The sequence below is a fragment of the Macrobrachium rosenbergii genome, chromosome 27, assembly GCF_040412425.1.
Source record: "Macrobrachium rosenbergii isolate ZJJX-2024 chromosome 27, ASM4041242v1, whole genome shotgun sequence".
Taxonomy (NCBI): Eukaryota; Metazoa; Arthropoda; class Malacostraca; order Decapoda; family Palaemonidae; genus Macrobrachium; species Macrobrachium rosenbergii.
In genome coordinates this window covers 16350288-16376763 of record NC_089767.1, presented here as the reverse complement: position 1 = coordinate 16376763, position 26476 = coordinate 16350288, and the positions used below count along the sequence as shown (strand labels likewise).

The following is a 26476-nucleotide window of genomic DNA, read 5'->3' as shown; positions in this document are numbered from 1 at the left end:
GTGAATTAACAGAAGATCTGATTAGAGTAACATAAAAAATAAAACGGAATGAAACCCAAAATAGGCTTTGTCGGCAAATACTAATAACTATGGTCGTGTTACCATGTGGTTATAGCTGTAATATTTGAGATTTTTAAATGCCAATGACAAGGACTGCAATCGCCAGTCGATTAAGTATTTTAGACGCAACGTAAACTTAAGAAAACGCCCCGTGAACTGCAAGTAAACAATTCTAAAAAAAATTAAAATAAATAAAATCGAAGTTTCCTCGGCGCAATCGAGCTTTGTAAACAGCTTATAATGAAGGCCACCGAAAATAGATCTATCTCTTGATGGTCTCAGTATAATGCTGTATGAGCCGCGGCCCATGCACTTTAACCAGGGTCCGGTGGTGGCCTATCTAATATGGTTGCCAGAGTCACGATTATGGCTAAATTTAACCTTAAATAAAATGAAAATTACAGAGGCTAGAAGGCTGCAATTTGGTATGTTTGGTGATTGGTGGGTGGATGATCAACATACCAATTTGCAGCCCTCTAGCCTCAGTAGTTTTTAAGATCTGAGGGCGGACAAAATAAAGTGCGGACGGACAGACAAAACCGGCGCGATAGTTTTCTTTTACAGAAAACTAAAAATTTATATCAGCAGGATTTTTTTTTTCCAAAAGTTTATTTCTTAGTGTATAATGAATTAACTGTTGACTGGGATAATACAGTAGCTGTGTACTAACAGGAAAATAGGATTCCTTGACACGGAGACTATATTGGATTAAATTCATAATTTGCAAGTTCCTTTCCTGGACTCAAGGTTACAAGAGACGGAAGGAAAACTATGGGAGTCTCCTTACAAGGTCACGCAAGGTTACGAATCTAAGGGGGACAGAATGGTCACAGTACATTTTTAACACTTAGAAATTTGTTAGCCTCTTATAGCGTGGTCTACTGATGACAGTTTTATATGATTGTAAGCAATGCCAAGGTCTCAAGCAGATTGAAACCTCTGCCGAGGGTAGATGGCCAAAGCCAAATGATCCTGATTATTTTAGTTTCTGCGATTTGCTTCGTTGGAACCTGTGTTTCGATTTTTCTGAGTGGTTTCAACGCAGTTCGTTTTTTCTCAGTGGACAGAACAAACTGCTTTATTCTTCTTTAATACCTGATTTCTTCTTTCTGTATTTCCTATTGCCTTCTGTTACTTCTTTCAAATGAACACCCTGTTCTTTGGAAGCTTGAATTTCAAGTTAATAGCCCCTGTGAGCTTGTTACAAATGAATAGGGTTCATCTTCTGACTATTGATCATAATAACAATAAAGCTGTAAATAATGAGTTCTAATGCGTTAAAAACAATAACGATCACTACCTCCTTTGCAGATATAAGTACCTAGCTTCTCACAAAATCAGTTCACCTTCTTCTTACTTTTGATTAAATTCCCACAATCAGCATTTATATTATAGAGATATTATATATGAACGAGCCTGAAACCAGCTTAGTCAGGTAAAGTTAATGCAGTAACAAATTACCAGTACTGTACTGCCGAATTTACAAAATCCTTAAATTCTAATAAAGGGAACAAGAAGTGACGATTGTTAATATTTTCTCTATTCAGGCGTGAGTATCATGCCCAAGAGTTTGTCCCTTCGCCTGACGATGCTGCTGTGGCTCGTCTTCGTGTTCATCGTCACCAGAAGCTACAGGTGGGTTCCATAATGCAGATTTTAGGGTGTGTGGTGATGGAAATTCATTTCTCCTTATAATGTGGTTCGGATTCCACAATAAGCTGTAGGTCCCGTTGCGAGGTACCCAATTGGTTCTTAGCCACGTAAAATAAATCAAATCCTTCTGGCCAGCCCTAGGAGAGCTGTTAATCAGCTTAGTGGTCTGGTTAAACTAAGGTACACTTACACTACAGCATAAAATGTCATCAACACGTGTCGGCAATTTATCGCATATATTATTATTTTTATTATTATTATGATTGTGTGTGTTCGATACTCACTTCATCATGTGTGTGTTCGATGTGTTATCCTTATCACTACAGGTTGGGGATGAAGGAAACACCAAAATATCAAGAGTAAGTTCTTAATGTTGAGTGGAGTTAAAAAATTAACAGAGGTGCAAATTATGCACTTATGAGGGAAACAGAACGGTCCCGTACTGGCGAAACATCACTGCCAGACGGATAAGGTTTGGTCATTACATATCGCACATGATACATATAGGAATGACATAGATTTGATACATTAGGGAGGTATATGCGTGAACATGAAATATGGGAGAATGTAATGCATACATATAAAGGTTCATACATCATACTGAATACATCATACTGAATGCATCTTTCATGTACCTACAATGATGATGATGATTATTATTATCATTATTATTATATTATATTGGAGAAACAAATCCACAGTTATGGATGGGTATGTATAATTAAAAAGAAATCTCTACAGAGAGCTTTCGGGAAGCTGTTCGTTTCAGATTCCCGAAAGCTCTCTGTATAGATTTCTTTATAATTATACGTTCCCATCCATAACTGTGGATTTGTTTCTCCATTTTAAGACTCATGCTGTTATGAGTAATTTTTAATTATTATTGTTATTATTATTACGAGCATAATGGTGCGTGCTACGCTGCGCTGGAACCCGGCACTACCCGTCTTGTCTCCCCTACCCTCATGATCCCCTACCTACCCGGCCGGACAAACAGGTTTATAGGAAGAGGGTGAATGTGTCGTGTCCCTTACCCTCTTGATCCTCTACCTACCCCGCCCTCACCCAGGACGGACAAACAAGTTTTCAGGAGGAGGGTGGATGTGTCACGTCTCCCCTACCCTCCCAATCCCCTACTGACCCCGCCCCCACCTGGGGCGGAACAACAAGAAAGATCCACTCGGATATACTGTATTATTATTATGGATTTTTATAATGATGATGATCATTATTATTAATTATTATTATTATATATGATGATGCTGATGATTATTGCTTGTGAATATATTTCTAAGGAAACTTCTTTATCGTATTACATCGTTAGCTTTTAGGATTCTGCAGTCTATATAAGTACAATTGTCATCTCTTCTTCTTTTCTAAGATCACACGGACTTATGGAATGTGGCATAAATGTTCTCGTTAAATTCCATATTCTGTTGAGTATGACTCATTTTTAGCAAGATTTCAGATTGACAGTTCTCTTTATATATATATGTATGTATGAATATATATATATATATATATATATATATATATATATATATATATATATATATATATATATATATATATATATATATATATATATATATATATATATATATATATATATATATATATATATATATATATATATATATATATATATATATATATATATATATATATATATATATATATATATATATATATATATATACACATATACCCTATATATATACATGTTTATAATATATATATATAGTACACATACACATATATATATATCTATGTATATAAAAATGGATGTGTGCGTGTGTGTGTATGTGCCAAAATAGCTCTGAAATGCATTGAGCAGTTTTAACCAAACTTGGCATACGTATGACTTACTATCTGGAAAAGAATACTGTGGGTGTAAGACATCACTGGCACCAAAGGAGGCTGTGTGGGAATGGGGTGACATGTAAAAATAACAGAAAACAACAGATATAGGTTCTAATCCATAGATTTTGAGGTCGCTGAGATGAATAGTGACACTCCCGATGCCCTTTGAGTCCAAGTTCACCCCAGAAGGGGTGGGTGAGAAGGGCTGATATGTAACACTAACTGAAAATGACAGATATTAGTATCTAATCCATAGTTTTCAAGGTTGCCCAATGCCCTTTAAGTACAAGTTCAGCCCCGATAGGAAGGGCAGGTGAGGAGGGGTATGAAGGGGCTGACATGAAAATAACCGAAAACAACAGATATTAGTGTCTAATCCATAGTTTTCAAGGTTGCTGAGATGAATAGTGACAATCCCGATGCCCTTTAATTAAAAGTTCAGCCCTGATAGGAAGGGGATGGAAGGGGCGACATGTGAAAATAACCGAAAACGATAGACATTAGTGTCTAATCCATAGTTATTGAGGTCACTGAAGTGAATAGTGACACTCCTGTTGCCCTTTAAATCCAAGTTCAACCCTGATAGGAAGGAGTGGGAAGGGGATGACATGTAAAAATAACTGAAAATGACAGATATTAGTGGCTGTTCCTTAGTTTTTGAGGTTGCTGAGATGAATAGTGACACTCCCAATGCCATATAAGTCCAAGTTCAGCCCTGGTAGGAAAGTGGGGTGAGAAGGGGTGGGAAGCGGGATAACGTAAAAATAACCAAAAATGATGGATGTTAGTGTCTAATCCATAGTTTTTGAGGCCGCTTAAATGAATAGTGACACTCCTGATGCCCTTCAAGTACAAGTTCAGCCCCAGTAGGAAGTGGGGGTTGAGAAGGGGTGGAAGGTGGTGACATGTAAGAATAACCAAATACAACAGGTATTAGTGTCTAATCCATAGTTTTCGAGGTTGTTGATAAGAGTAGTGACACTCCCAATGCCCTTTAAGTCAAAGTTCAGCCTGGTAGGAAGGGCTTGGGGGTGGCCAGCTGAGAAGGGGTGAAAAATAAAATATAAAAAATGACACATATTATTGTCTAATCGACAGTTTTTGAGGTCGCTGAGATGAATAGTGACATCCGCAATGCCCTTTAAATCCAAGTTCAGCCCCAATAGGAATGGGGGCTGAGAAGGTATGAAGTATAAAATGTCAAAAATGCTGGGCAATGTAACTGAAGCAACTGTCTTAACAGGAAAGGAGAGAGAGAGAGAGAGAGAGGAGAGAGAGAGGAAGTGAGAGAGAGAGAGAGAGAGAGTAGAGGGGTCACTGGGGAAAGAGGGAAAGAGTGAGAGAGAGTTGGAAGAGAGAGAGGGAGAGGAAGTGAGAGAGAGAGAGTAGAGGGGGTGTTAGGGAGGAGAAAGAGAGTGAGAGAGAGTTTATCGATCGTTATTCAGAGTTTTCCCGGGCAGCGCCGTGTTGATCAGCTAGTATGTGTGTGTATATATATATATATATATATATATATATATATATATATATATATATATATATATATGTGTGTGTGTGTGTGTGTGTGTGTGTGTGTGTGTGTGTTATGAATATAAGCCTGAATTATTTTATCTTCCTTCCCTTCTTAATACATTTTTTCAAACAGTGGTTCCATGACTTCGCTTCTGGCTGCAAAAACGATCACAATCAAATACGATTCCATCAGGGACATTCTGGACGATCCCAATATGAAAATTGTGATGGAAAGCGCCACTGTGCTCACCGATCACCTTCAGGTAATAATGGCTCCCATTCAAGTTTTTCTTATATATTTTTCTTTCAGAGTGATTATTCCTTGTAATAAACGGAACATGTCCGGGCATGTGCTTATTATTATTATTATTACTATTATTATTATTATTATTATTATTATTATTATTATTATTATTATTATTATTACAGGTTTTGTTAAACAAAATGGCAGTTTCAACAGCATTTATTTTATATAGTAAACACTCAATTCGTCTTATTAATTGTTTTTCTTGCGCTAGAATGGTTGCAAGCAATTGACCAATATTCATATCCGGTGGTTTAGTGATGTGTAGGAGGTGGTTCTCGTTGAATGTCGACTAGTTTCGCCCTCCTCGTTAGGACATCATTCAGGACAGGATCGCAGGATGCAATGGCTGTAATGCTCGTGATTTTTTTCGTCTTTTATCCGTGTTTGTTGGATTGTCCACAGTCCAACAAACACGGATAAAAGACGAAAAATCCACGAATTTACAGCCATTGCATCCTGCGATCCTGTCCTGACTGATGCCCTAACGAGGAGGGCGAAACTAGTCGACATTCAACGAGAACTACCTCCTACACATCACTAAACCACCGGATATGAATATTGGTCAATTGCTTGCAACCATTCCAGTGCAAGAAAAACAATTAATAAGACGAATTGAGCGTTTACTATATAAAATAAATGCTGTTGAAACTGCCATTTTGTTTAACAAAACCTATATTAAAGAAGGTCTTTTTCCTAATATTATTATTATTTGGAAGCTAGAATTTCAAGTCAGTGGCCCCTTTGGCTTGTTCCATGTGAACAGGTTTCATCTACTGAATAAATGAAATAAAATATTATGATGAACCCTATTCGTATGGAACGAACCCACAAAGGCCACTGGCTTGAAATTCAAGCTTCCAAAGATTATGGTGATCATTTGAAAAAAGTAACAGATGGTAATGGGAAATACAGAGAGAAGAGATCAGTTAGTAAAAAAAGAAAAAAAATAGATTAACAAATTGTTAGATCGGATAAATATGTAAGTGAACTATGAAACTGTAAGGAGATTGTTTTAGGGCAGTAATGCATTGCATTTTCGCTGGAACTTTTGACGTTCCATTTGAGCGACATCCTCAGGGAGACTGTTCCACAGTCCAACGGTGTGAGGAATAAAGATCCTCTGGAATTGAAAAGTTCGACAGCGAGGCGCATTTACTGCATGTTGGTGCTTCTGCTGTTCAGCAAATCTGGTCACTCTCGGCAAGAAAAGAGGACCAGGGATCAATTGTGGCAAACTGCAAGTTGGTTGAAACAGGATAGCCGAAAAGAATATGTAGTAAGAGAGTGAAAGGTTTCTGGTCACTTGAAGCAATATTACTAGGAGCTGTTTTTATTAAGGGGTTAGTGCTTTCAGTACACCTCACGTGGTACACTGTAGGCATTGCTAAAGGGAGTTTGCAGCGCCCCATCGACCCCTAGCTAAACCCAATTTTTAGCCTTTTACTTTACCTCCCTTCCCGCTTTCTTTCCTCCATCTTGCTGTTCAGCTTCTCTAACTAGTACTTCTCAGTACAACTGTTCGCTTTTCTTCCAGTTTCACCTTTAGATCTTATATCTCCCTCCCCACAAACCATCTAGACCTCTTTATCTTGTTGTCCAACCACTCCAACTCCTTTTTTCACTGTCTTAAGCCTAAATTTCGTAAATCATAAATCAGTAAGTTTTCAAAACTGATCTATTTTCTCTGCATAGTAATCACTTTGGTACAATCATTGGAAATAACTTTTATTTGATGATTTATTTTTCTTTGTAATTCTTCATTCGATCATTAACTTTGCTTTTAATGTTATTTCATTGCATTTCATTAAGCTGCCAAAAGGTATTCTGGAAAAAGAAGAGAAATGTAAGAAAAATATTCCATTAAATCCTAAGACCTTTGGCCTCAGTTACTCTAGGAAGATTGTAATTGAGAAATTTAGGCAGTTAGAAGTTTTCCCAATAACAGTTTTCATTACAGTATAAAGTTTTCAAATTAAAATAGACTCAAGATATTCTCTAGTCTAGACCTTAGATATTCTGTAATCTAGACCTTAGATATTCTCTAGTCTAGACCTTTGATATTCTCTAGTTAGACCTTAGATATACTCTAGTCTAGACCTTAGATATTTTCTAGTCTAGACTTTAGATATTCCCTAGTCTAGACCTTGGATATCTCTAGTCTAGACCTTAGATAATCTCTAGTCTAGACCTTAAATATTCTCTAGTCTAGACCTTAGACAATCTCTAGTCTAGACCTTGCTCTACATGTTAATGTAATGTTGAAATCATCTTACTGTAATTCTAAACGTAGATCATGAAACAGAGCAAAGCATAGAAAGTGAATTACTAATGAGCCTGATTATCTACATTTAAAGAAAGCTAAGGCTGGGGTCTTCAAGGACCTCTCCGATGGCATGAAAACGAGGGGAACTTTTGCGAAGGCCGAGGACATGCAGAACTTGGCTTACAAATATATTCCCGGTGGGCGCCATGCTGTTATTCTGGAGGCTAGCAGTTGCGATCAAATATATTCGGACAGTTTCCGGAGGACAGGTGAGGATTTCGTGAGAAAATGAGTACTACCTTGCTCATTTTTTTCGTGTATATAATTTAGATTGTTGCATTACTGCCCATGGTTAATTTGTGTTGTCGATGGTTGCCTGAGTGAACGAACATTTTGAGACGATTTTTTTTTTTTTTTAAACCTTCTGAAGAATACTGGAACAGATTAATTCCGTTCGTCGCAAAATATTCCATTTTGTTTACCTAACGCTTCACACAATCCTCCTTTCCTTCCCTTTCCCTTCCGTATAAGCATCAGTTAAGCATTAGAAGTATAATTTGAGTAATTCTGGAGTAATTTCATCTTTTCAGGGCAATGCGACTTTTACAAAGCGAAGGAACCTCTCTTGGGCTTGTACTACAGTCTGGTTGTACCCAAAGGAAGTCCCCTTCTTCGACTCTTAAGTACAAGGTTGTTACTGGCCTGCTGCTGAGTTGTTTTCTTACCAAGTGCTAAATTCAACAGATAAGAAAATAATTAGTTTTTTGATTATATATATATATATATATATATATATATATATATATATATATATATATATATATATATATATACTGTATATATAAGCTGTAGATCCTGTTGCTAGGTAACCAATTGGTTCTTAGCCACGTAAAATAAGTCTAATCCTTCAGGCCAGCCCTAGGAGAGCTGTTAATCAGCTCAGTGGTCTGGTAAAACTAAGGAATACTTAACTTTTGTGTGTGTGTGTATATTATATATATATATATATATATATATATATATATATATATATATATATATATATATATATATATATATATATAAAATACCTCTTCAGCCGGTGTTGTTCCCGATGTAGTGCGAATTGGATATTAAACGACATTTGTAGCATAATGTTTGTGAATATAAAAATGTCACGGTGAAGTGATAAAAATTCATATACATCTGAATGAACTACGGAATAATTTAGCTGTTCAATTCTCTGTATGTAATCTGGGTAGAGATTTAGATTCTATGTCTTCTACATAACTGGCTACATGTTTACAACCCACTAAAGCCCTGATTATCAGGTGCCTCATCCACTGCGTGGGTAGAGAGAGAGGCGTGATGGATTTTAATATAACGTGACCAGAACTCTCCATCCTGGCCTGGTCCTATCCTTAATTTTTTTCCATATACCTTTATCTGTCAGAAGGGACAACTCCAGATGGCGTAACATATTGGTTTTCTGTTATTTTTGGGGATCAGTTTGATTGCCCCATACCCAGTGGATTTTCAAGGGGCTAATTTGCCGCAGGTGACTGTCTCTTCTCGGTAGTCAGCCACCCAAGGAGGTTAGGTCTAACGTCCTTGCGGCCACCTAAGCTTAATGCTTCTGATCGATAACGGTAGGCTAGACCTAGGACCTAGTCTTTGTTTGTCCAAGCTAGACCGAAGGCAATGAAACTACCTAGCATCCAGCGTGAGCCTAAACGTTATCAAATTTTGTACATCTATAGCATCAAAGGGCGCTTTGTTTTTAAATCTGTCAACACACACATCAGCATCAGAACCTTTGGCCTTTCAGTTCTGTCCTAGAAATCGTGCCAGATGCTCTTCTCTCGACCAGTTCTGTCATCGCCCGTGGGAAATGACAAAACTCGTACACTTATTGAAACATGTTAGACAAATTCTTGGTTATCCTGCTGGATGAGTCAAGAAGCAGTGGAATGGAATGGATTATAAAATATAGACCAAAGGTCAAGTGATGGGCCTTGTAAGGTCATTCAGCGCTGAAATGGAAATTAAAAGCAAAAAGGTTTGAAAGGTTTAACGGGGAGAAAGAGAATACGAGCGGAGGCACAGTAAAGGGAATGATAGGGATTGTAGCTAGGGGCCGAAGGAACGCTGCACAAAATCTTGAGTAATGCGTACAGTGCACTGACGGTGCTATAGAGAAATTATAAACGATCTACAAATACGACTACAAGTAAATTTTTATCTCTCTCTCTCTCTCTCTCATCTCGAGTTGTGGAAAAGGACAAGCAGAAATATATTTGAAAATCTCTCTGGGCATATAACGTTGACGTTATAAATCTCTTCGTTCATTTGTATTTCTGAGCTTGTTCTGACTTCATTCCAAGATTACTTGCCGCCTTTCTGACAAGAAAAAATCTTCTCGACTGTTCCTGAAAGAAACACAAAACCACTAAAACTACGTTATCTGTTATCACAATTGATCCCTGATCCTCTTGTCCTGCCGAGAGCGACCAGATTTGCTGAACAGCAGCACCAATATGCAATAAATGTGCCTCCTTGTCGATTCTCTCAGATCCTGAGGTCTTTTATTCTTCACATCGACGGACTGCGGAACAGCCTCCCTGAGAACGTTGTGCAATTGGAGACTCAAAAGTTCTAGCGAAGATGCAATGCATTACTACCCTAAAACAATTCTCCTTATACTTTCATAATTTATGTACATTTTATCTATTTATTTATTGATTTGTTAATCTATATTTATTCTAATAACTGATCTCCTCATTCTCTATTTCCTATTATCATCTGTAATTTCTTTCAAATGAACACCATATTCCGTGGAAACTTGAATTTCAAGTGAATGGCTAGTATAGGTTTGCTCCATAAGAATAGGGTTGATCTTCTGAATAATAATAATAATAATAATAATAATAATAATAATAATAATAATAATAATAATAATAATACCAGTGACTGAAATTCTATCCTAACACAAGAAATCAGCGTTTCTTCCACACGCTTGCCAGCATTTCTTATCAGTCAGTTACGCAACATGCAGCACAAGATTCTGTTAGACTTTTGGAAATCTAGCTTTGTAGCACATATCAGCCTAGTGAGTCCCCACTAACCACTGTGCAGTCAACAGTCTACAGATCGTCCATTTCTGCTAATTCATATCTTGGACCCCCATGTCTGGGTGTTTATCTGTAAGCAAGCATAGCTGCAAGGTTGACGACGAGAACTTTATTAGCCAACCATCACATAGCTCATGAAAGAAATCTGTCATGCCTGGTATTACTGACGTTGTTGCAAACTTCGATAGTAAATCTGTTTTAACTTTTGCGTTTATCATTTGCAGATTTTACAGCGCGTATGTAAACAGTGCCATGAAGTTACGAGGGAAAATATCTGTAATGTCAACATTAACACAAACATTTATAAAAAAAAAAAAGTGGAACTATCACTTAACACTCCAGTTCCTATCATTGGTTGTTTTAGAATTAGGCAAGCCTCGTGCTGGCACGGGTTCTTGCTCCCAAAGCAGCCTGTAAATCCAATTCCTAACATTCCCCTAATCTTTACAGAGTCCAGGCGTTGCAAGAACATGGTATGTACAACAGATGGACTCTCTTGGAGACGCCATACGTAACCGGCTGCAGCAGGTTGCCCACGAAGATCAGGGAAACTCAACCTTATGAAATCCTGGAACTGTGGGTAGGTATGATAAGAGAAGGGAAGAAGTTTCAGGTAGTGGCCATTTACTGGGATCTTTCTTAGACAGTGACCCCCAAGGGTTTTCGGGGGATGTTATCTAGGACTAATATTTCTTGGGGGTCATTATCTTCATGATATTAACAGTCTTTTGCTTATGTTTTTACGGTTATCCCCAACGGGCTTGTAGTACACACTCCACAAAGGTGGTTACATACGGGGTTACAACCCTTGGGGGTCACTATCTAGGAAAGATCCCATTTACTGCTTGCACACGTCAGTTACAAATGTAAGGACTGTACACTGCGGCTTCTGATTGAAGCTACAGTAATTTCGTTCCTTGGCTTCATTTAATTCATCCGTAAGTAGCAAAATAATTATACAATTTAAAACATTTCCTGATGATATAGTATTGCATCCTGACTGGAACTGTCAATATACACATACACAACCACACGTGCACACACACATATATATATATATATATATATATATATATATATATATATATATATATATATATATATATATATATATATATATATATATATATATATATATATATATATATATATATATATATATATATATATATATATATATATATATATATATATATATATATATATATATATATATATACATATATATATATATATATATATATATATATATATATATATATATATATATATATATATATATATATATATATATATATATATATATATATATATATATATATATATATATATACTGTATATATATATATATATATATATATATATATATATATATATATATATATATATATATATATATATATATATATACTGTATATATATATATATATATATATATATATATATATATATATATATATATATATATATATATATTATCACACACACACATATATGTCCACAAAGACTTCTGAAATACATACACAGCACTACAACGACCCTTCAGAGACTTATGCTGGCTCATAGAAATCAAGGGGCCATTCATCAACATTATATAGATGTTCACGACAGGACGCCATCTCTACAAGAGCTGATAGAAGGCACCCATGTTGTACACAGAGAGGATAACTATGGTCGCCTCTTAATAGCCGAAGCCTTAAGCATCGCTGTCCAGAAACTGACCCTCAATATTCAACAAGAGTCAGATCAAATACTCCCCTCCAGCAGAAGGAATGCGTGAGCCAATAGGGACCAGACAGCGTGCCCCCAACCACCAAACGCATCGAGCCCCTTAAACCCTGTCCACACTAGCGGGCACTGCCCGACGGGCAAACACTGTTCCCATAACCCATTCCACTAAACTTGTCGATCGAGCATGGAGACAGAACGATGCGATTGTCTGGTAACAATGCTTCAGAAGCGAGGGAAAATATAAACACCTGGAAGTGCCCGTCGGGCATGCCTGCTAGTGTGGACAGGCTATTAGGGGACACGAGACCGCCCAGCGAAGGCCAAGTAACGTGCTTGCTCAAGTCGCTAATCAACATTTAAATTACATGTAAATTTACATAGTCAGCGGCATCGGACTTTTGTTTACATCAACTTCGTTGATGGGGGGTTCCAATTTTTAGCTAAGGTCAGTAATATCGGAATGGCGAATTTTGTGTTTTTAGGATTTATATATAATTTATTAATCTGTAAGTATATGTTCAATTTTCGCAGTTCTAAGGTGCAGGTACATATTTGGAGTGATTTCCAGAATTGAAATTTGACTCATTGGACAAAATTTTATAGACACAAACTTGAGAGCTTGATATCTTTTAAGATTTTTTCTAGAGTCTGTTTGTGTAGAGTATTGAAGGCTCTTTCTTTCTAGGCTGTGTTTTTGGTAACCGGATGTGGCTTGGTGTTGGCTTGCATCGCACTTGCCTGCGAGAGGATGAGCACATACCTGAGGAGGACAGGTAATTACCGGGTTACATTATCCCTCATTCATTTTCCTTCTGAATGTGAAGTGCAATTGTTAAGAACAGTGGTTCTGGACCTTTTTTGGCCGATGCACCCTTTCTCCCTATGTCAGAATGTCATGCCCCCCCACCCCTTTCCAAAATTGTCTGCCTCACAAGGTGCATTCTAAATAATATGTAACAAAATACTATCACAAACACACAAGCTAGTGAAGAGAAAGCCCACCGATGCACACTGCATTTTGTGTGGTCCTAGAGCCAGTTTGAGCCTGCCAGTCTGTTGTTAAAATTCCCCCTTGGTTGAGAACTAGTTTTAGGATAAATCTGTAATTGTAGTTACGGCCTTTGGTGCAGTAAGGTGGTGAAGGAGATAAGAAGCCTTATGTGGACCTCCGGGCTGATAAACAAACAAAGACTGTTACGGCAAGCTGTAATGTAGAGGATGACATCAAGAGATCAGTGTTGCTTACTGGTTAGCTGTTTGTTGCTGTAAGTCAGTTTTTTAGTTTTCTGTGCTGGCTTTGTCTGTCTGTCCGCACTTTTTGTGTCCGCCCTCATATCTTAAAAACTACTGAGGCTAGAGGGCTGCAAATTGGTATGTTGATCATCCACCTTCCAATCATCAAATACCAAATTGCAGCCCCCTAGCCTCAGTAGTTTTTATTTTATTTAAGGTTAAAGTTAGCCATAATCGTGTGTCTGCCAACGATATAGAACAGGCCACCAACTGGCCGTGGTTAAAGTTTTTCATCGGCCGCGGCTCATACAGCATTATACCGAGACCAGCGAAAGATAGATCTATTTTCGGTGGCCTTGATTATATGCTGTACAGAGAACTCTATTGCGTCGATTTGAAAGGTTGAGTAATGAGGCAATAAGTATGAGTATTAAGAAGTATAGTGCAGGTGAAAGGGTGGATCAGAGTTTTTTTAGAGGGTTTGGGTATGTGGAAAGAATAGAAAATAAACTGGTTGGTGAAGAGCACATAATTCAAAATCGTTAAGAGAGGGAAGATGAAGAAGTCTAGAAATGTTGGATAGATAGTCAAAGAAGCAGTAATAAAGAAAGGTGTTAGTATGCATTGTTCAATTCAGCATTAACCGCTATGTTGTGTTGTTTCTCTCTGAAGCTTCCTCTTGTTAAGGGAATGGTTTAGTGTTAATATATATATATATATATATATATATATATATATATATATATATATATATATATATATATATATATATATATATATATATATATATATATATATATACTGTATATATATGAGTGTGTGTTTATCATTGTGGATCAAACTGATTGTAGCTAAGGCTCAGTATCACCTAACCTATTGCCTCCTGTCTGTTGCCTGATACGTAATTTATGATATTCATTAGAGTACTTGTTTATAAAGAGTGAAACATTGTTTTGCCTTTTAGATGATGAACCCACGAAAAGCAGCTCGCCGATATAAGAATAATGATACATCGCTGGATACGGCAACCCTTGGATTCAACCGGTTATGTCTGTCGAGGGATTTTGAGTCTACGGTAAAACTGAAATTAATGGTTTTACCCTGTGTTGATTAACATATCTGGATCATATTTTCTCTTATTTCTTCTTTCTAATTTTGGAAATGATTGTTATGAGAGGTGTTGACATAAAAGTAGTCGAATCGAATGTTCAATGGGACTGTTTTGTATAAAAGACAAATGTTCAGGAAGAAAAAGGGTTTTGTTTTTTGTCTGCAATTTTCCTCACAATGCTAAGTAAAGAAGGTTAAAATTTAACTACAAAAAATTTTACATCATATTTCCAAATGCTGATGATGGGTAGCAAAAGTACAGTGAAATGTCGAGAGTGCATGACACGAAAAACGTTCTTTAGGTCTAGCCCAGGTCCTTCGGTCTAGCGTGTTATGTGTTCCACTTTCATATCGTGCGCATCTATTTCTTGTTTATGTTCAGCACTGCAGTCTACACAATACTCATACAAGTGACATCAGAATGAATTCTCCACATTTGCTCATAAACATTTTACTCCTCTAAGAATTTAATTAAATCATTTCACTCGTTGGCAATGGCTTTAACAACACGCCAAGGGCTTCATGTACCCTGATTCCATGTCCTTATCCACCCAACCACAATTATTCTTATTTTCATATCAGCCTGTTTTCTGTCCCTAAAAACTCAACTGCTATGCTTTTGGTTTTATTCTGCGTCACATCAAAGGATATGCAAAGTAGTATTATAAGTTTTCCCTGACTCTGCAGTTCGAGTACAACGGAATTGATAGATTAATTTCCCTCGGGAGATTTCAATTTTTGCTTCAATGACAGTTTTCAAAACAGTCCTGCTAGTTAGATTAAATGAGGACCTGCATACGAGGGGCTCTAAGGATATCAATTGAAACCCTCAGCCTTCACCCTACTACCTAAACCACTCTACTTTCAAGAAAAAATTTTCTCTAAATCAGTCCAATCTTCCTCTTGAACACAATAATACTGAAACTCTAGCCATGACTTAGTCTAATTTCTCTTCCATTATACTGTTTCGTTTAACAGCTTACAACTTGACGGCACACATACATTGAGATAAAAAAAAAAAAAGTGTTTATCTGACAAATAAGAAAAAATACATGGCTCTGATCAACGGAGAGACATTATCAAATAAAAAAATCTATTTACGTAACCAAACAAAACGTTGACACCAATTCAGATTTACCCTTTATATATATATTGTTATGAACCACTTTTGGTTCTGCATGTTCCATTACACAAAATTACTCATATGGGACTGGAATGGCTGGGGGGGACCGGGGACAAGCCAGAGGAGGGTGCAAAATAAATGCCAAAAATACCTTAAGTCTAATTTATTACATAAAATTTACATATTTACTACTGAGTACAGGTTTTAGGTGGCAAAAAGACAACAATCATTAACACTATCACAATTAAATCATTAACACTATCACAATTAAACTCAAATAAATGAATCATTAAATAATTTACAGTAGTCAGACAGAAAAATAAACATTTACAAATGAAAATAAATGCTTAACGGCAGCCATAAAAAAAAAATCAGTGAACACAAATTCAATATATAAATGCCAACAGCAAACTTTCAGAGCCATACACTTGCTCTGCAACATTAAATATTAATAAAATATACAATCATAACATGTTAAATGAAATAAACTCAAAGATAGACAGCAAACAATAACGGTGACATCACCAAAGCAGCACAAAACAAAAACAGACGAATTTCGAAGAATTGTCGAGGTAGTCCTTTACCGCCAACCAGGATAAACATAAGATGTAATCTGTGATTCATCGAACACAGCAATTAGCTGTCAAAACAGATCCTCAGCACAGATGAACTTGCCGACTCGTCGAGACAGTCTTTTACCGTCGCAATATCCTCTCCTCTCGCTGCCACTCCAAAAGTCAAATCACACACGTAGAGGACCTCATCCTCCCGCCGAGGTAAACAGGTCCATAACCCCTGCTACCAAACATCCTCCCGCCGAGGTAAACAGGTCCATAACCCCTGCTACCAAACAAAGTGACTTCCCGCTGCTCTATCAAAACATGCTGCTGCTGCTTTCTTGGCTGAGTGTCGCCAAGAACCAATCTGTCTGCCACCCAAAACCTGACTGCCGCTGTCACTCACACCGTGACAGACAAAAACTCGCCAATCTGACAAAAACACTGAAGGGAAGGAGAAACAAGGACACTACCTTAACAACATCGTTCCCGTCAAGAAACGACTGAACCTGACAATATATATATATATATTATATATATATATGGAACATGATGAATATATATATATATATATATATATATATATATATATATATATATATATATATATATATGGATATATATGTATATATATATATATATATATATATATATATATATATATATATATATATATATATATATATATATATATATATATATATATATATATATATATATATATATATATATGGAACATGATGAAATAAATAATATATATATATATATATGGAATATGATGATAATATAATATATATATATATATATATATATATATATATATATATATATATATATATATATATATATATATATATATGGAACGTGAAGGAGAAACAATGGAGTGCTGTGAGACAGATGGGGATTACAAAAGAAAAAATATGTACATAGATTCCAACACAATTGAAGAATTAATAGAACTGCCAAAACATGGTTAAATATTTAAAAGGTTTTGCAAAGGATTAGGATCAACTGTTCAGAACCAAGGACAGGACAATTAAAAGGTTATACAAGGAGGTGACTGACCACCAAAAAATGTTATAAAAGTACAACTCAGTAATTCTCTTTCTTTTGTAAACAATAACAATTTTTGAAAGATGAACATTTTACAGATAAATTATATTAAACATACGAATACATAGAAAATATATATAAGGTAACTAATTTGTAATTAAGTCAGTGATTTTTGGTCATTCTTGAACATTTTTCTAATACAGGGGTCCAAATAATACATGCCAGGGCTAAAGTTAAAATTACAGCTGGAAGTAAGCTGTATAATAGCAGATTCCAAAAGATTTCTTGAAGAGAAATCTTTTGATCTGGCAATCACTGAACTTTCAGTCCAGTTAATCCTGTGAGAGTTTTCACTTAAATGAATGAATATAGCATTGGATGTTTGTCCAGTTTTGACCGAATACTTATGTTGCTTAACACGTACATCTAAATCTTTGCTAGATTGGCAAATATAAAAAGAGGGGCATTCCAAACATGGAATTTTATTTATTATGTTGTTGTTTTCTTTAGGGATATTTTTTATTGACATTCCTTTTAGTGTGTTGTTATAGGAAAAACAAGGTTGACATTAAAAGATTTTAACAATAATTTTATGTTTTCAGAACCACTAAAATAAGGCAAGCTAAGAATTTTCTTAGGGGTTTCTTTCTCCATGTTACTTTCACCATAAAAATTCTTGTGGGCTTTATTATAACAAATATCTAGTGTATGTGAAGGATAACATAAATCTGACCCTATTTTCCTTATGTATTCAATTTCTTGATTTAAATACTGGGGACTGACAATACACAAAGTTTGTAAAAACATGGAAGAAAAATTAGTTTTTTGATATTAAGGTGATGGCCTGAGTAAAAATGGACAAAAGTTAAGCTGCTGGTTGATTTCCTATAAATACTGATTTTGTATTGAAATGCTTCTCTATGTATGAAAACATCTAAAGGGCCCCATAGACGTTACAATCACCGGATCTGGTCTTCTGAACCGGAAGTAAACCTCACTGTGTATGGTGTTCTCCTCCAACCATAAGTGGGCGGGGTCTGTCGGGCTCTCCGACCAGCTGGCAACCTGCCGGTTTGTGGCTTCTGCTTCAGTCCAGGTGGCCCGAAACCTCCATGTCTATGGCGTGATCTCAAGATTTACTTCAGTTTCAACTAGAGGCTGAAAGAGAAACATGGCAGCTACATCGGCAGATGAGTTCTGGGAGGAGTTCATTCAACATCGTAGGAAAACGAAATTTGGCTTATGAAAAATTAATTTGAAAATTACATATATATATTATATATATCAATATATCTACAGTATATATCTATAATATATATATACAGGCAGTCCCCGGTTTACGACGGTGGTTCTGTTCTTGCGCCGCATCGCAAACCGAAAATCGTCGTAAACTGGAACGATGGCATATGACACCAGAAAAATGTATAAAAATTTGAAACAAAAGTTATGAAAGCCTTACTTTTAATCCTTTTGGTATACTGCATGTTGTTTCTTGATGTTTTACCTACATTTTGATGTGGTGTGTATCCAAAAACTGGTGGTTCTGGAATGTAAAAATTTACAATTTAGTACAAAGTGCAGTATGTAGTAGCGCACTGTACAGTAATTGAAAAATCCTGTATGCAGTAAAGTATAGAGTGCTGTACATATACTGTACAAGAGTAAAATACATTTTGTTATACAGTAACACAGGTGTACAGTACTGTGATTTATACCAAAGAATGTATAAAAAATTAAAAAAAAGTGAATTCCTTACTTTTATTTTGGAAACCCTGTGCTTCTTAACCCTGGAAAAATGTTGGTGTGACCTCATGATTCAGGGGATTCTGGAATGTAAAAAATTTAGTATTAGTGTACATATAATACTGTACAGTAGTCCTGCATGCAACAAAGTACTGTATAAATACAGTACAGTCAGTATTTTACAGTAGAATAAATGTATAAAAATTATAAAAAGTTAGGAATTCCTTGCCTAATTTCAGTGATTGTCAAAGCTGTTACAACTGCAGGCTAGGTTGGGGGAGATGGAGATTGTATGTGTGGGGAGCCTGCAATAATAAGGATAAAATTACTGCAGAGTACTGTATATGTTACACTGTTCTGTATCAGTTCGGGTATTTCACAAACCTATGTTCAACAGTACAAAATAAAAAAAATAATTCCTTACCTAATTTCACTAATGTGGTTCGGATTCCACAATAAGCTGTAGGTCCCGTTGCTAAGTAACCAATTGGTTCTTAGCCACGTAAAATAAGTCTAATCCTTCAGGCCAGCCCTAGGAGAGCTGTTAATCAGCTCAGTGGTCTGGTAAAACTAAGATATACTTAACTTTTTTTAGAAGATGGAGGCTAGGATGAGGGAGCTCTAGTAAAGGTGCTGGGCAGTCTGGAATATTAAAATAAAGCTGTTAGTTTATATTTATCAAATGTACTGTACATATAACAATTTATAACATTAAAAACAGTTAAGAATTCCATAATTTTAGTGATTTGAAAGATGTAGGCTACATGAGGAAGGTTATGTACAGTTATAGTAGAGGTCAGGTTAAATGTGCATGTCAGTCTGGAATGATAATGTACATAGTAGAGGTCAGGTTAAAGGTGCATGTCAGTCTGGAATGATAATGTACATGATAAAGATTAGAATAAAGTACTTCTGTGCATTTCATAAGTATTACACTATTTTATAAAATGTATAACAATTTATAAAATAGAAAGTGTTCTTACCATATTCTAGTGGTTGGCTTGCTTACTGGGATGGGCATATGGTAGATGAGAACAGGGGGGCTATGGTGTGGCATCTGCAGGTGCTTGGGAGTCTGGAATGAAAAAGATAAAAATGATACTGTAAACAGTAGTACTGTATAAGTATAATAGCACAATTTAAATCAATGTAGGCTAATACAAATTTCTAAAAAGTGAAGAATTCCTTACCTGGTGGACATGAAATGGGTGCAGGTGCTACTGGTGCAGGTGAATTTGGAGTTGAGCAGGGGACACCTGTCATTTGTGGAATGATAAAAGATAAAAATTACTGTACAGTAATGTACTGTAGTAGGGGTATGTATGCAATAAGCTATACAGTTTTATAAAGTGATTTGAAAGAAAAAAAAGTCATGAAATCCTTATCTGATGGGGCTGGAGAGGGGATAAGGTCAGCTGAGTTGGGCCGGGAGGAGGCTATAACATGTGGATCTGGAATGATAATGGTTTTGTAAAGTTACAGCACATACTAAAGCAATACTGTACAGGTGGGTGTAGTGCAGTGCACTTTTTTGTAATATTTATAACAATTTATAAAACATTAAAAAAAAAAGTTAAGAATTCCTTACCTGATGAAGTTGGAGAGGAGACAGGTCCCGTAGCTTCAAAACCCTGGAATTCTTCAGGGGAGTCAGGACTGTCATCACTACCAAAGAGATCTGGAATGATACATAATGAAAAAAATTAGGTTATGCAATAGTAAATATAAAATTTTTACCGTATGTACAGTATGTACAAATGGTTTCATGCATGAAAGTTATAAAAATGAAACACTTAGGAATTCCTTACCTGATGGAGCTGGAAAAACTGCTGGGGAGGGTACTACAGGTACAAGTTCAGGCTCAGGTTCTGATTCATAGTCAGGTAGAGGTTTTGGGGAATCTGGATTAGGAGTCACTTCTGCAATGATACAAATGATAAAATTTATTGGGTTATGCTGTGTATCTACAGTATGTAAATATAAATCGCAGTAACATTTTTATAAATTGTATTACAATTTATAACTATATTACAGCAGTTAACAAAAATAAAGTTGAGAATTCCTTACCTAGACTAGGAGTGGCAGGTGGTGCTTTAGACTTCTTCACGAAGAAAGAGTCTAGCCAAGACTGCACTTTCTTCTTCAGCTGCTTCTCCTTCAGCGTCTCCTTGTAGAACATAGTAAGATCCAGCATCCCTCTGCAAATCCTCTCAAACCTGGCAATGTTAGGGTCCTCACCCTCAAATGCTGCCAAACATTTCTCCAGGTGAGCAAAACCCTCTGTCAAGCCCTTGACAGTTAATTCCCTGACCTTTGGCTGTGGTGCCTCTTCCTCCTCCTCAATCATCTGCTTCTCCAGCTCAATGAGATCCTCCGATGACAATTCCTCTCCATGGGATGCCAGCAGCTCGGTGACATCCTCAGCTTCCAAGTCCAGTTTCAGCCTCTTGCTTAGCCCAACAATTTTCCTTGTCACAGTCTCAACATCTGCCTGCTCAAACCCCTCAAAACTATTCACAAACTGTGGACACAGTTCCTTCCAGGCCCCATTCAGAGTCGTCACTTTTATTTCGTCCCAAGCACGTGCGATGTTCTTCACAGCATCTGCAATGTTGTAGCCCTTCCAAAATTCTTTCAGAGTCAACTCCTTGTTACCTTCAACGGCCCGTTAAGCAGAGCGTATTGTCCTCCTCAGGTAGTATGCCTTGAAGTTAGCAATGACTCCCTGGTCCATCGGCTGTGTGAGGGATGTAGTATTTGGTGGTAGATACACCACCTTCACATTAGGGTGCATGTTACTGAGATTAGCCGGGTGACCAGGGATGTTGTCTAGGACAAGCAGGACCTTAAAAGGCAGACCCTTCGAGGCACAATACCTTTCCACTGCTGGCACAAAGTGGTCATTGAACCAGTCCTCGAAGACCATCAAGGTAACCCAAGCTTTCTTGTTGGACTTCCAAATGACGGGGAGTTGACTCTTGAAAATGCCCTTAAAAGCCCTGGGATTTTCTGCCAAGTACACTAGCAAGGGCTTAAGCTTCAAATCGCCACTAGCATTGGCCCCAAAGAGTAAAGTCAGCCTCTCCTTACCAGCTTTTTGGCCTGGTGCTGACCTCTCCTCCTTGGAAATGTAAGTACGATTTGGCATTCTTTTCCAAAATAACCCTGTCTCATCTACATTAAATACCTGGTCAGCAGTGTAACCACCTTCCCTAATTATCTCGGCCAAACCACTAGGGAAACTTTCTGCTGCTACGCTATCAGCGCTAGCAGCTTCACCTTGCAACTTCACATTGTGCAAATTTGCATGAGCCTTGAAGCGGTTAAACCAACCTCTACTGGCGGAAAATTCTTCACAAGCACTGCCTTCCCCACTCTTCTTCACCACTGCCGCATGCAGCTCCCTAGCCTTTTCTTGAATCACACTCGGGCTCAATGGAACACGTCGTTGGTCCTGTCTTCCAGCCAGATCAACAATAACTTCTCCAACTCCACTATGTTCTGGCTACGTTGCTTCACATTAATCACCGTTGCTTTCATTGGTGCAGCCTCATGCACATGTTTCAGAATACGCTGCTTGTCCTTCACTATGGTAACAACCGTCGTTCTACTAAGGCCCAAGGCACACCCCATCTCGGTGTTACTCTCACCCTTCTCCGAACGCTTAATTACGTCGTACTTGACTTCCATGGTGATGCTCTTCCTCGGCTTCTTGGATGCACTAGCATCAGATGATGAACTCTGCCGTTTTGGAGCCACAGTGAAGGCACAAATCACGAAAAAAACTGCAGTTAAAGAAAAGCAACGAGGCAGTGTACCTAGCTCAGCAGGGGCAAACACGTGAGTGAGGGAAGGATTGTTTGGTATTGTTAAGCATGCCTGCGCGATTGACCCAGGAAGGTCATTGTCCGGTCGACTACCAATGCAGTTATAGTACAGTAAATACAGAGCGCAGCTACGCTCAGAAAACTAGTTCCGCTTACAAAGCGGCGTAAAAAGCGTCGAAAAAACGTTGTAACCTTGGAATGTGTTTTAATAATTGTAACCAGAAACTGATTTTTGATGAATACTGTTAAACCAGAAACGGATTTTTTTATAAATATACGTAATTGAAAAGCGTCGTAAACGGGCTGGGTTGTTGAGTAGGGGACTTCTTCCCTACCTATCCTTGCGTTCGGCCCCGCGGGCCTGAAGCACTATCCCGGGAACCTGACTTGGCACCTGAAGGAGTGCCAGCAGGAAGAGACGGAGCACCTGCATGCCCCGGCTCTTTCTCTCGCCCCACGCCCTGGTCTGTATGGTGAGAAGTTTCTCCCGTATCAGACTGGGGTACCCGGGTCTCCTTGGGGACCTGGGTACTCGAAGCAACTCGCGAACAAGTGTCCGACACGGACTTGCTGGCCCTAGATGCAGAAAGTTTCTTAGGCACAGCGGGGGCAGTGCCGACCTTGGTCTGCACGCCCTTGGCTCCCAGTGACCCTGGCCTGGAGGCCGGGGCAGCGGTTCCCTGATCCGAGGATCGGGAAGAGCCGACGAGAGATCCTACTGCCTTCCCTGTGGAAGGAGGCAGACCCTTAGAAGTCTCGGTGCGAGATTTCTTAGGGGGGGGAGAGGCTGACTTCTTCTTCTTCGGCTGCGGAGCCTCGGAAGGAGAAGCGGAAGAAGCAGCAGACGAAGACGACGATGATGACGAAGATGAAGACGATGACACCTTCCTAAACCTCTTCTTCTTCTTCACCATCTGCTTCAGGAACGCCATCAAGTCCCCAAGCCAGGAAAGCGAGGCCGCAGACTCAGGAACAGCAGGAGGGGCTGCAGCAGAAGGCACATCCCGGGCAATGACTGCAGAGCTCGAGCCAGCATTTGCCTGGGTAGAGAGAGCCGCGCGTCGGCCAGGAACAAAAGTGGACGGGGCCGGGAATGCAGTCGCCGCCCCTCCCGCGGTGAAGATTCAAGTCGGGCTGCGCCAGGGTCGATGGAATGGGGACGGAAGCAGACGAAGGGCCGGGCTGGAAAGTCAGACAAGGAACAGCATTCGAAGACAGGCCAAGGTCAGCAACAGGGGCAGCGACAGCCACATAAGGGTATGATGATGTCACCATGTAGGCGGGGCCAGCACGCATGAATGGAGCCAGGAAGCTGGGAGGCAGCGGAACAGCATGCTGCACCGCAGGTGACGCCGACACTTGGGTGTCCAGATGCGATGCAACTGACACCGGCATCGGCATCTGGGCAAATCTCGAAATGGTGACGGATGTAGTGGTGACTGTCATTGCCAAGTGGGTCGTGACTAGAGCGGGGGGCAGGGGAGCCAATCCCTCCAGTGACGAGCCAGGTAGGCCCAGGTGTAGCCAGGATGAGCTTGGAATCAGTGTCTGGCTATCCAGTCCGGGACCTGAAGCAAAAGTCGGGTCAGTACACGAAGCCTCTACCACTCCCCGAGGAAAAACTCCTCCGAACGGGAAGAGACTTCAGAGAGGATGTCACGGTCCAAATCTCCCCTGCGCCATTCCACAAACAATGAAACGTAAGAGGAAGGGGAAGGGGAGTCCTCACCCGAGGGAGAGGGAGCAAGCAGGGAAGTTCGCCGGGAGGGAGAAACGAGCCCGACACATTCGCCACCAATGGAGTCATCAGGGGCGTATTTCCCTCGGACGACTCCTTGGTAGGCTTACGACGGTAACGTCTCCTCCCTTCAAACTTGCCCCATTGCTCGGAGGACCACGAACAACACTCACTACAGGGATCGTCGCATGAACACACACGTCCCCTGCAAGATGTACAGAGGGCGTGTGGGTCCACGTCGACTCGAGATCTAAATGAATTGCATTTCTTACCCCCTACCCCGGGACACACACAGTGGGGATAGGAGGGTTTAGCTGATTTCTCCATGATAATGAAAAGCAAAGAAAGAATTTCCCACCAAAAAAGAAGTACAGTATAGCTGTCAGGCAGAGAGCGACGAAGAACAACGTCCGAGCGCTACGACGGCCGAAAGCAAATTGGAATGTTTACATCCGGGCAGGCAGTACTCCCGCCCCCCGGACAGTAGTTAACTGCCTAACCACCTTGTTTGAAGTTCAACGGCCGTTTCCAGCCTACGCCTGAAAGTAATCCCTAATGTAAAGGACCGAGGGTTTGTACATTGTGTCGGAACAAACTAGAAGAACAAACTAGCAGAAAAAACTGTGCAAATCTGCTGAATTTATACCTTACTCGGCGACAGAAGTAGACTGCCAGCTACAAGTGTTTGTACCTATTAGTCCCCTGGTGGGGGATGGGGGAAGTAGATGGATAGAAGGATATTCATAGAAAACTGAGCATTCTTGTTTTTGTTTCAATCTGTAGAACTCCTGCTGGTGCAGAAAGAAAAGCTATACAGTACAATGGGGAGGTAAGGTTCATTTCAAAAATTTCCTTGTTAAATACCACTTAAATCAGAACTTTTGATTTACTTATTCACAGACCCAACATACCATTATTAACAAGGTCTAACATTAAACAAAGGCAGTATGTAACCTAAGCGCTACAGTGAAAGTACCATTGGTTACATAATATTACAATGACGCAAGACCTATAAACTATTAAGAATTTTATTCTCCAGAAAAAATTACATAATTCAATGGCTAAAACAAATTCCGAGAAGCTTAACTCCCAGTCCTTACTGTGATGGAAGCTAATTTAACTATCTGTAAGATTTATTCAAATGAATATATTAAATATTACAAGAAGGTTAATTCCTCACAGGTTTTATTTCATAAAACTATTCCTAGCTACACTGATTAATATTAAACCAAGATGAAATGCATGTGAGAAATATATATGACAAGACTCCTATGGTTCCTACTTAAAAATTACAATAAGCAGAGTTAATTCTACCCAACTTTGGGTCAATAAGTAGCTACGACACTGATAAACTGACACTTGCACAATACTGTAAAGTTAATCCTATCCTCATTTTAATAGCCACAGGAGGAAAGATTATAATCTCTTTAAACCTAGGTATGACTATTCCCACCATTTATGTTAATGGGCCCAATTCTCTACTTAATCTGCCATTAGTAACTGTTAGCATTGTTGAGCAACCACTACATTCCATCCCTTTAAACATATTTGATGAGTAATAATGCAGCTCTCTCTTAACTGCTCTTCTTTCAT

General features: G+C 38.4%; 1 protein-coding gene and 1 long non-coding RNA gene across 4 annotated transcripts in view; one reads left to right on the top strand and one right to left on the bottom strand.

Moving 5' to 3' along the window:
• The window catches only part of LOC136853437 (probable glutamate receptor), a 69948-nt gene extending 53612 nt beyond the window's left edge, over positions 1–16336 (top strand). For both annotated transcript variants that reach the window (XM_067129003.1, XM_067129004.1), the window contains exons 9-15: positions 1608–1695; positions 5222–5351; positions 7750–7927; positions 8249–8348; positions 11219–11348; positions 13185–13272; positions 14697–16336. In XM_067129003.1, the coding sequence (XP_066985104.1) occupies positions 1608–1695; positions 5222–5351; positions 7750–7927; positions 8249–8348; positions 11219–11348; positions 13185–13272; positions 14697–14731 (749 nt within the window). In that variant the 3' untranslated portion in view covers positions 14732–16336. The remainder of the gene's footprint in view (positions 1–1607; positions 1696–5221; positions 5352–7749; positions 7928–8248; positions 8349–11218; positions 11349–13184; positions 13273–14696) is intronic.
• A 1051-nt stretch (positions 16337–17387) lies between these two features.
• LOC136853436 (uncharacterized) overlaps positions 17388–26476 on the bottom strand; it is a 34955-nt gene continuing 25866 nt past the window's right edge. The window contains exons 4-12 of one of the 2 annotated variants that reach the window (XR_010857455.1): positions 21127–21237; positions 20907–20996; positions 20509–20769; positions 20302–20393; positions 19743–19960; positions 19548–19623; positions 19332–19401; positions 19035–19118; positions 17388–18733 (exon numbers count right to left, since the gene is read on the bottom strand). This is a non-coding gene — a long non-coding RNA (uncharacterized lncRNA). The remainder of the gene's footprint in view (positions 18734–19034; positions 19119–19331; positions 19402–19547; positions 19624–19742; positions 19961–20301; positions 20394–20508; positions 20770–20906; positions 20997–21126; positions 21238–26476) is intronic. The other variant, XR_010857456.1, reaches the window with a different exon arrangement.